The 11,841-nt window shown below is 39.6% G+C and overlaps 1 protein-coding gene across 6 annotated transcripts in view; it reads left to right on the top strand.

Annotated features, from left to right (window-relative positions):
- LOC108537209 (ras-associated and pleckstrin homology domains-containing protein 1) overlaps window positions 1–11,841 on the top strand; it is a 101,745-nt gene that overhangs the window by 49,677 nt on the left and 40,227 nt on the right. For all 6 annotated transcript variants that reach the window (XM_017884377.1, XM_017884375.1, XM_017884378.1 and 3 more), the window contains 2 exons: window positions 1,215–1,320; window positions 2,419–2,924. In XM_017884377.1, the coding sequence (XP_017739866.1) occupies window positions 1,215–1,320; window positions 2,419–2,924 (612 nt within the window). The remainder of the gene's footprint in view (window positions 1–1,214; window positions 1,321–2,418; window positions 2,925–11,841) is intronic.

Consider the following 11,841-nt stretch of genomic DNA (forward strand, 5'->3'; position numbering starts at 1 on the left):
GAAGGACAAGAACATTTCATCATTGTTTGAACTTGTAATCACTTTTCATTAAAAAAATTAGTGAGTCTTGGGTCTCAATAATTTTAAATCCATAACTGTCCATTATCTTCAGAGTACTTCATATAGCAAAGATTGAGGCTTTTCCTGGACCTAAACCAAATCCCTTTGAGCCCAAAAGGCGCGCTTTGAGGAAAGAAGAACAAAACGCCCCTGTGGTAGTTTCTCATGTCTTCGTTTTTTTTTAGGGTTATTATTATTATTATTATTATTATTATTATTATTATTATTTGGAGACTTTGAGTCTCACTCTGTCACCCAGGCTGGAGAGCAGTAGCAGTGATGTGATCTCAGCTCACTGCAACCTCCGCCTCCCAGGCTTAAGCCATTCTCCCGCCTCAGCCTCCCAAGTAGCTGGGATTACAGGCACCCACCACTGCGCCCAGCTAATTTTTGTACTTTTAGTAGAGACGGGGTTTCCCCCTGTTGGCCAAACTGGTCTTGAACTTCTGACCTCAGGTGATCCGCCCACCTCTACCTGCCAGAGTGCTGGGATTACAGGCGTGAGCCACCACACCTGTTTCTTAGCTTACCGTGTCCGTATTCATATACCTCACTTATTTTATAGTGCATGTATATAAAATGAAGTCAGTCACTATACTTAATATATTTGAAAATATATTTACTCTGAACTATGACAGTGTCAAGTGCCTTTAAAAGTAAGCATAGGCCGGATATGGTGGCTCACGCCTGCAATCCCAACGCTTAGGGAGACCGAGGTGGGTAGATTACTTGAGGCTAGGAGTTCGCAACCAGCCTGGCCAACATGGTAACACCCTGTCTCTACTAAAAATACAAAAATTAGCTGAGCATGGTGGCACATGCCTATGGTCCCAACTACTCGGGAGGATCTCTTGAACCCGGGAGGCACAGGTTGCAGTGAGCCAAGCTTATGGCACGGCACTTAAGCCTGGGTGACAGGATGAGACTTCATCTCCAAAAAAAAAAACAGTAAGCATGTATCTAAAGATTGAAATAAGTATAACCAAAATAATAATGTGAAAAACAATTATACTTTTCCTTAAGGCTATGACTTAGGAGAACTTTGGTTTTATTAATTATAGTGTGGCAGTTCACTTAATCATAAAACAAACTTCATCTTTTTTATATTATTGAAACCTGAATTTAATATGACTATTAAACTTTCTTTTATAAAGAGTTTGGATTCTGACAAACCCATGGAACCAGTAAAAAGATCTCCTCTTCGCCAGGAAACAAACATGGCCAACTTTTCTTACCGCTTTTCCATATACAACTTGAATGGTAAGATGTAATTGGAAATAAAATGTAAAATAGTGTGCTAAGTCACATAATGTAGGAGCAGTACAACTACAATTCCAAATATAAAAATTCAGTATAAAAGCTACATGCGTAACTTGACCAAGTTCTTAAATTTCTTTTTTCTTTTCTTTTCTTTTCTTTTTTTTTTTTTTGAGACAGTTTTGTTTTTGTTGCCCAGGCTGGAGTTCAGTGGCACAATCTCGGCTCACTGCAACCTCTGCCTCCCAGGTTCAAGCGATTCTCCTGCCTCAGCCTCCCAAGTAGCTGGGATTACAGGCATGCACCACCACACTTGGCTAATTTTGTATTTTTTTAGTAGAGATGGGGTTTCACCATGTTGGCCAGGCTGGTCTCGAACTCCTGACCTCAGGTGATCTGCCTGCCTCGGCCTCCCAAAGTGCTGGGATTACAGGTGTGAGCCACTGCATCCGGCCCTTAAATTTCTTGATTTGTGTATTTTATTAATATTACTAATTGAAAATATCACAGAAAAAAGCAAACTAGAATGTAACTAAAAGATAGTTGGTTTTATTAATAATTCACAAACTACATACCCAGGTGGAACCCCACAGCAAACTTAATTGCATTGTTTTCTCACTGGATTAAAGTCCAGTGAAATTACTTGTTAGTAATTTTTAAAGCAGCCACTGTGGCCTTTATCTGTTATATTCCACCTAGTCAGGTTTATAATACTGACCTCTCAGTCTGTAATTTTTTAGACTTTTGACTTCTCTTTTTATGCCCTCAGCTCTGCCGAAGCATTGATCATATTAACAGTGTATTGAAGCCTGTGCTAAAAAGTTGCACAGAGAAATGTGGTTAAAACCATGGAATAGTATAAGATTTTGTGGTGTTTTGTCTTTGAACTCATAATTTATTCTTTTTTGATTATTACAAGCCTTAAAAGAGGAGGACTGTGTACTTCTAAAATTTCTCTTGGAATTTAAAACAAAAACCAGTAATAATTTTATTTGCTTTAGGCCCAACAGAATATATTCTTTTGCTTCATTATCTTCATTTATCAACTTATTTATAATAGAATGTATAAATTCTGGAAACATTATGTGTTGTTCATTGCAGAAGCTCTGAATCAGGGAGAGACTGTGGATCTGGATGCCTTGATGGCTGATCTTTGCTCTATAGAGCAGGAGCTCAGCAGTATTGGTTCAGGAAACAGTAAGCGTCAAATCACAGAAACAAAAGCTACTCAGAAATTGCCTGTTAGCCGACATACATCGAAACCTGGCACCTTGAAAGGATTATCTTCTTCATCTAATAGGATAGCTAAACCTTCCCATGCCAGCTACTCCCTGGACGACGTCACTGCACAGTTAGAACAGGCCTCTTTGAGTATGGATGAGGCTGCTCAGCAGTCTATACTAGAAGATACTAAACCCTTGGTAACGAATCAGCACAGAAGAACCGCATCAGCAGGCACAGTGAGTGATGCTGAAGTACGCTCTATTAGTAATTCCTCCCGTTCCAGCATCACTTCTGCAGCCTCCAGCATGGACTCTTTGGATATTGATAAAGTGACACGCCCTCAAGAGCTGGATTTGACACATCAAGGGCAGCCAATTACTGAGGTAAATAGATGGAACTTTTTCCCTGCTATTTTATTATTGAAATAAAGGATAAATTATATTAAAATAATGTAATTATAATTACATTTTTTAATTCTTCTACATTTATGATTTGTCAGAGATACTTCTGAGATAGGTTTCAAGAGTATGGAAGGAATATATTATCAGATATGGTAGTGGCACACAGATGATTGAGAAGAAATTTAGTTTCTTCTTTTTTATTCTCATGACTAGTATTTGGAAGTTCTTGAATGGTATTTTTTATTGTAATTTGAGTCATTTCATGTGATTTGAAAAATTAAAATGATTTGCAAAGCCATTTATTTATTCAGCTGATAGTTGCTTTTAAATGTATGTTGATTTAAAGTAAAACTTAAGAAAACCACTCATATCATCATTGTGATCCTCCAAGACTCTAGCTTACAGGGTTAACCCCAGTTCATTGTCATTTTTTTTTTTTTGAGATGAAGTTTGTACTCTTGTCGCCCACGCTGGAGTGCAGTGGTGTGATCTTGGCTTGCTGCAGCCTCTGCCTCCCAGGTTCAAGTGATTCTCCTGCCTCAGACTCCCAAGTAGCTGGGATTACAGGCACTCACCACCATGCCCAGCTAATTTTCGTATTTTTAGTAGAGATGGGGTTTCACCATGTTGACCAGGCTGGTCTCAAACTCCGTCTGAAACTCCGTCTGACCTCAGGTGATCCACCCGCCTCGGTGTCCCAAAGTGCTGGGATTACAGACGTGAGCCACTGTGCCCGGCCGTCCATTTCATTATCGAAGAGTCAGTATGGTTTATTGGAAAGGGCCACCAGGTGTGGAATCAGAAACTTGATTCTAAGTTTTCCTTGCCACTCACTAACCTTAAATGAGTTATTCTCTTCAACATCAATTTCTCACAAGTAAAATGGAGTTCGTAGTACTATATCTGCCTTCCTGATAGGGTGGTTCAGAGAACCAAAAGTTATTCATAAACAGATTTTTTTTTTTTTTTAATAGAGTCTTGTTCTGTCGCCCAGTCTGGAGTGCAATGGCATGATCTCGGCTCACTGCAACCTTGTCTCCCGGGTTCAAGTGATTCTTCTGCCTCAGCCTCCTGAGTAGCTGGGATTACAGGCGCATGCCACCATGCCTGGCTAATTTTTGTATTTTTGGTAGAGATGAGATTTCACCCTGTTAGCCAGGCTGGTCTTGAACTCCTGACCTCCTGATCCGCCCACCTCCCAAAGTGCTGGGATTACAGGTGTGAGCCACCGAGCCCAGCCGGAGTTTGTAGTACTATATCTGCCTTCCTGATAGGGTGGTTCAGAGAACCATAAGTTATTCATGAACAGATTTTTAAAAGATGGAATATTTTTCAGCATGTGACTGGATAAGGTGGGGAATAGATTTGTGATAACAAGTCTAACAAAAGCTGAGTTTGGTGAAAGAGAGTCCTTTATTGAATTCTTTTCATCAAAGAGACGGTAATTCTGTCATAGGGTAGCAGTAAGAAAGAAGAAAAGTGGGGCAAAGTTAAGTCAACCTTTCCAATAAGCTTGTGTTTACAATACTCTAATATGGGATAAAAGAATCTATTTATGAATAATCAGTACTAAAGTAAAATCTTGAATTTTAACTCTTACTTGACATCATTGATTTTTTTTCCTAATTTAATTCTTTGGATTAATTTCCATTAGTCAGTAACTCTTGGTACCCACCCATGTGCGTAACTTTGTTTTTGGTATTGTGGAGCACAAAAGGAGTATTAATCATGGTGATTTGGAGATAAACTTGAATTATTTCTAAGAAAGTTAGCCAGTCTTATCAATCTGAAGAATAAACTTTCATTTATTTAAAATGAAACTTATCTAAGTGGTATGTATTCTATAGAGAACTTGAAAACTGATTTCTAGGCCTGATGTGGTGGCTCACACCTGTAATCCCAGCACTTTGGGAGGCTGAGGTGGGTGGATCACCTGAGGACAGGAGTTTGAGACCATCCTGGCCAACATGGTGAAACCCCATCTCTACTAAAAATAATTAGCTGGATGTGTTGGCGCATGCCTGTAATCCCAGCTACTCGGGAGGCTGAGGTAGGAGAATCGCTTGAACCAGGGAGTCAGAGGTTGCAGTGAGCCGAGATTGTACCACTGCATTCCAGCCTGGCAGCAGAGCAAGATTCCATCTCCAAAAAAAAAAAAAAGAAGAAAGAAAACTAATTTCTATTTTGTGATACCTGGGAATTGTATTTAGGATATGAGCAGTATTTTACTAGGGGTGTGCTTTCTTGGCCATTCTTTGTTTTGTACGTTGATATTACTTCCAGTCAGTTTACAGTATTTTCAGTTGGGTTAAGATGCATGAGGACAAGTTATAAACTAATCATTAAGGATCTTCTAATACCATATGCGTGTCTGTTTTTCTGTCTGTAAAATGTGCTTGTTATAAAAGTTCATACAATATGGGGGCAAATTGAAGTAAAACATGAGAAGTTCCCCTCTCCCAGCAAGGACACTTCAAATGGTATCTAGTGGTATCCATGTATATCACTGAATACTGCAAAGAATACCAGTACTCAATGGTGTAATGTTTAATATGAGAGTTTAATGTAAGGTTTGGTGAGTAAACCAGGACTATAGTAGGGAAAGGAGTTAAAAAGTCTTACCTAGCTAGCCTGTTTTTTGCTTCACCTAGGAGTATAGAAAGGTGGTTTAACAAACCTGGAACTTGGTTCAGTATGCTTTTTTCGTAGGTCTAGTCTGTTCTGATTCAAATAAACTGAGGCAAGCTTTAATATATCCTGAACTCATGTATCAAATTGTCTTTAAATGCAAATACGGTTTTAAAAATATTTTAGTTTTTCATGCATGGTGTTAAATAGTTCTATGAGATATGTTACAGACAACTATCCTCTACCCATATACACATCATATTCTGCTCCCAGAGGTAATTTTTGCTTATTTAGCTGACTCTTAGGGAATTTACCTCTTTATCATTAAATCTGCATACACATTGCCATTTCTTGGTTTTTTTTTTTTAGTTGTATGTATTTGACTTTTCACTCCAGAAGATGAGGCTATAGCTGTCTATACACAACTTCTCACTTCTCCCTTCCTGTTCTTCCATTCTCCAAATATATTTTGATTGAACTAATACTCAGTGTTTATGTTAAAATGACTATATACTTGGAATTTACTGCTAACCTTCATATACTCTTATGACTACATTCCCTTTCTAGAATATCATTTTACTTTTACTGGAATGAATAGATTTTTAAAAATATTTAATTTTCTATATAGTGATCACTATTTCAATTTCAGACTTTATCTCAGTTGATTAAATCTCTCTGGTTCAAGCCAAATTGTGTTCCATTAATTGCATCTTCTTAAAATTCTATTCTTTTTTTTTTTTTTTTTTTTTTATAGTCTTTGGGATTATCCTTAGGTCTTTTTTCTTAGGCTGGTGAGCTTATCTGGAGAAGGTTCTTCCAGTCTTCTATGCTGGCTGCCAAGTGTTTCAGTAGCCCATTTGGGAAAGAAGGGTTGGAACATGAGGATGATCCCCATTGTTCCAGTCTGTGAGCTTTCATCAAATCCTTTTAGGTCAGGGTTTCTCAGCTATGAGCACTGTTGACATTTGGGCTAGTTTTCTTTTGTGAGTGGCTGTCCTATGCATTGTAGGATGTTTAGCAGCATCCCTGGCCTGTACACACTGGATGTCGGTAGTACACATACCTTCTTCAGTTGTGACAACTAAAAACGTCCACAGACATTGTTACATGTTCCTTGTAGGACAAAATCCACCCCCATTTGAGAATCACCACTGCTCTAGGCAGAGACGGTTAACAGTAGGTCTGAGTCCTTTTCTTCATGGAAAAAGACCTTGGGTTTTCCTTCTCCTGACATTCTTTTCCTGGACACATACTGGATTAAGAATTAAATATAGAATATCTCCAGGTAATATTGTTTATTATGAAATTGACCCCTGTTGGTGAATGTATATGGACCAGGAAAACTGTCCATGAATAACTAAATTAGCCTATGAAAAGACACAGACTTTGATTTCGTGGTGTGCAGTGTAACTTTTTTTTTTTTTTTTTTTAGAGACAGAGTCTCACTCTGTTGCCCAGGCCGTAGTGCAGTGGTGCAGTCTGAGGTCACTGTAACCTCTGCCTCCCAGGTTCACATGATTCTCGTGCCTCAGCCTCCCGAGTAGCGGGGATTACAAGCACGTGCCACCATGCCTGACTAATTTTTGTATTTCTTTTTTTTAGTAGAGACAGGGTCCCCTCATGTTTGCCAGGCTGGTCTCAAGCTCCTGGCCTCAAGTGATCTGCCTGCCTCAGCCTCCCAAAGTGCTGGGATTACACTTTGGGAGCCACTGCACCTGGCCAGCAGTGTAATAACTCTTGTAAATGAGCATGAACATGTTCTTTAAGGGGCCCTGGAACTTACCCTCATTAGCTGTTACAAGGTACTGCTGGTTCCCGTTGAGCATGAAGTTTCCCTAAGCCAGGGTGTTTTCTGCACTTACCACGTGGTCTCTTTCCCTTACAATGAGATATCACTTACGGGCCCAAAAAAAAGGGCCCGTGGTGAGCTGTCTGGACTCCCTCTGAAGATGGCATGTCTGATGCTAGCATGCCAGCATGTCCTCTTTTTCTTTATACAGAGCTGAGTGAATCTGGCTTCAAGCTGTAGTCTGTTGGGTCTTGTGAGTGGATATTAATCTGTACCTGAGATCGCTGCTCATGGGCAAGTGAGTAAAGGAGGGAATCTGAGAATTAGCTGCTTTCTTAAATGTGTTTTCAACCATTCTTCCTGCTTTTAGTCTCACCATCACTTGTCTGCTCTTGCTTCTGGGGACTTCCGAGGTTACACGATATAAATTGAGTGCTCCTCTGCTTTTCTCCGGTGCTGGCCCAGCATTCAGCTTTGCTAAATTGGTTACCACTCAGTCATATGCTTATTTTCCCCATCTTCCCCCCCCCCCCCCATTTTAATCCCTGTAAAACAATGCTTCACAACTTGGGCTACTTTATCCTGCTGGGGATATGCAACATTTTTGGTTGTCCATCAAAGGAATGTGCTACTACTGGCATCTAGTGGGTAGAGGCCAGAGGTGCTGCTAAACATCCAACAGTGCACAGGACAACCCACCTGAAGGATAATTATCTGGCCCAAAATAGTGACAAGGTTGAGAAACCACATTTTAAATCGTGTGGCACCTATTAGTCACGATCAGCAAGGTGGCAGTTACAGTGTGTTGCATGAAGTTCTTCTGTTGAAAGTTTCTGATAAAGATCAAGAAAGTACCAGCATCAAATCTTCTTAGATTCAAGGAAATATAGGTATCTTTGGCCAGTCCCTTTCTCCTGAACTCCAGGTACATATATTCCATCTCTAATCATTATCTCTATTTGGATGTATAATTGCGTATTATATTTCTCCAAAGAGATAGAACCAATAGGATATGAGTGGGGATTTATTATGGAAATTGACCCACACCTTTACGAAGGCTGAGAAGTCATATGACAGGCTGTCTGCAAGCTGGAGACCATAGGATGGTAGTCGTGTGGCTCAGTCCAAGTCAGAAAGCCTCAGAACCAGGAAAGCCCATGGTGTAATTATCAGTCCTAGGCTGAAGGCCTGGGTACCCAAGGGAGGCTCCTGGTATAAGGCCTGCGGTACAAAGACTGGAGAGCCTGGAGTTCTGATGTCCAAGAGCAAGAGAAGAGTGTCCCATCTCTAGGAAAGAGGGAAGAAAGCCCCTTTTCTCTGCCTTTTTTGTTCTATCTGGGGCCCTCAGTCAATTGGATGGTGCCTACCCACAATGATGATGGGTCTTCCCCACTCAGTCCTGGTTCATACACCATCTCCTCTGGAGACACTCTTCAGAGACATACCCAGATGCTTTACCAAGTTCTCTAGGTATTCCTTCATCCAGTGAAGTTGATAACCTAAAATTAACCATCACAGGTAGATTGCTCAAATTTAACTGGTCTAAACCTCAAGTTCTGCTCTTTTTCTTCAGACTTATTTCTCCCACTGTCTTCTCCATCTCAATTGATAGCTATTCCATCCATTTAGTTCATAAAGCAAACTCCTTGGAGTCTTTATCTACTTATTTTCTTTCTACCTCTCTTCCAATCCAGCAGCAAATTCTGTTGGTCTTATCTTCAGAATATACCTAGAATATGATCACTTCTCACCGCCTTCACTGCCACCAAGCCAACTTCATCTTGATCTAGATTTTTGAATAGACTTCCACCTGGTCTTTCTGCATTCACCTTTCCCTTGACAGTCTATTATCCACACTGCAGCCAGAGTGATCCTTTTGAAAGGTAAGTCAGATCATCTCTTTTCAAACCTAAAGGCTTTGCATCTCAAAGTATAGCCCAAACCCCTATAATGGCCTAAAGAGCCTTGCCTGATCTGCTTTCCTGTTACCACTGACTCTATTTTTCTTCCTTCTGTCCCTTACCCCACTAGCCATACTGTCCCATACTTGTTCTCTTCCAGTAGCCAAAGTCTGCCTCTTAGCCTTTGCACTTACTCAACCCTGCCTGGACGCCCTTTCCCAGTCTTCTGTATAACATACTTCTAGCTACCTTCTGGAATTTGCTCAAGTGTCACTTTCTCATTGAGGTGTTCTTTGATCATGCTATTTAAAAATGGAGCTCCCCTTACTCTACCCTATTATTACTTTTTTTTTTTTTTTTTTTGAGACAGATTTTCGTTCTGTCACTCAGGCTGGAGTGCAGTGGTACCATCTTGGCTCACTGTCACCTCTGCTTCCTGGGTTCAGTGGATCCTCCTGCCTCAGTTTCTGGAGTAGCTGGGACCTCAGGCATATGACATCATGCCCATTTAATTTTTTAAATTTTTTGAAGAGATGGTGTCTCACTATATTGCCCAGGCACTGTATCAGACTCCTGGGCTCAAGCAATCCCCAAACGTTGGCCTCCAAAAGTGCTAGGATTACAGCTGTGAGCCATCGTGCTCAGCCTTTGATTACTTTTTATCTCTCGTTTTTTTTTTTCTTTTTAGTACTTATCTCCATTTAACATACTATATACATTACTTTTTAATTGTCCTCTCTAACTTGAATATCAGCTTCAGGAGGAGAGAGATTTTTCATTTTTTAAATTCCTGATGTACTCATCACATCTAGAATAGTACTTGGCTCATACGCACTCAAATATTTGGCCCGGCGTGGTGGCTCACGCCTGTAATCACAGCGCTTTGGGAGGCCTGAGCAGGTGGATTGCTTGAGGTCAGGAGTTCAAGACCAGCCTGACCAATCTGGTGAAACCCCGTCTCTACTAAAAATAGAAAAGTTAGCCGGGCTTGGTTGTGCATGCCTGTAATCCCAGCTACTCCGGAGGCTGAAGTAGGAGAATCACTTGAACCCGGGAGCAAGGATCGCACCACTTCACTCTAGCCTGGGTGACAGAGTGAAACTCCGTCTCAAAAAAAAAAAAAAAAGCACTCAAGTATTTGAATGAACAAATATATGCATGTGTTCATTCCACCATTTTAAATCTAGAAGCCTACACTCTAAAATTAGCAGCATTTTTTTTTTTCAGGATGATGACTGTGAAGTAACATACATAAAAACTCTTTAATAGTGAACTCTTTTTTCATATCTAGGTTCTCTAGAGCCAGTAATTATACTTAACTGTTTAGAGAAACCCAGCATAGAATAGTGGCTTTTACTGAAATTTAGTGATACAAATACCAGTTAAAAATACCAATTTGAAATTAATACTGTTTCATCTTGGGGACATGAGTAGTTAAGTTGCCCATCTAAAAGTAATATTGTGGCTCGTCTTTCTGCCTGTCACCATGGACAGGCACAGTACAATTTAACTTCTCAAAGAGTTTATCTTTTTTGCCTGCCTTTCTTTTGCTCGGCTTTTGTTAAAATACTGTACTTCCAGCACTTCACATATGTTATCTCATTTAAGCCTCATACTATTTCATCAAAGCCAATACTGACAAGATTAAGTGGGTCAGATAACTGAGAAATCCTGTGTTTGAGTTCTAAAACCACAACGTTTGCTTCCCAATCTTCATAAAAATCTTAGTGTAGCTGATTGTTAAAAATAATTATTTCCCAAATGAATTATAGAATAACTTCAATCAATATTATTATAAAGTCTGTCAGCAATAATGACCATATGCTATGTTTTTAAAACTAGAATTCACTGTAGTTGAAATAAATTGTAATAAAGGCTATTTCTCAACCATTACAAAATATGTTGCAACTGATTTACTCATCTTTGTGGTACTTTTATTCCTGTTAACTGATAAAACATCTCAATAAGACAACAGTTTGCAAATTTAAATGGTAATTTCATGTTATAATTTTCATATAAAGTAGGATATTACTAATTAAAGGTTAATGTTAGAATTTACCTTTATTTTTCTGGTGGGATTATTAAATTTTAATAATTTTTTTGAATTTGGAATTTTATACATGACAATGTATTTTTAAAATGAAAATACTTTGTAAAGCTATTACTTTATAGCAGATTCAAAGGATTTTTTCATCATGATATACATAATATAATCATCAAGTTTTCTTAAGATTCAGCAAAACCTTTTGCCAAATTTAAAGGAATAGGTAACGTCGGCGCAGTGGCTCACGCCTGTAATCCCAGAACTTTGGGAGGCCAAGGCAGGCGGATCACTTGAGGTCAGAAGTTCGAGACCAGGCTGGCCAACATGGTGAAACCCCGTCTCTACTAAAAATACAAAAAAAAAAAAAAAAAAAAAACCTGACTTGGGGCCAGACACCTGTAATCCCAGCTACTCAGGAGGCTGAGGCAGGAGACTCGTTTGAATCCAGGAGGCAGAGGTTGCAGTGATCCAAGGTCACGCCATTGCACTCCATCCTGGGTGACAGAGCGAGACTCCATCTCCAAAAAAAAAAAAAAA

Source organism: Rhinopithecus bieti, unplaced genomic scaffold, assembly GCF_001698545.2.
Source record: "Rhinopithecus bieti isolate Rb0 unplaced genomic scaffold, ASM169854v2 scaffold_14229, whole genome shotgun sequence".
Classification (NCBI taxonomy): domain Eukaryota; kingdom Metazoa; phylum Chordata; class Mammalia; order Primates; family Cercopithecidae; genus Rhinopithecus; species Rhinopithecus bieti.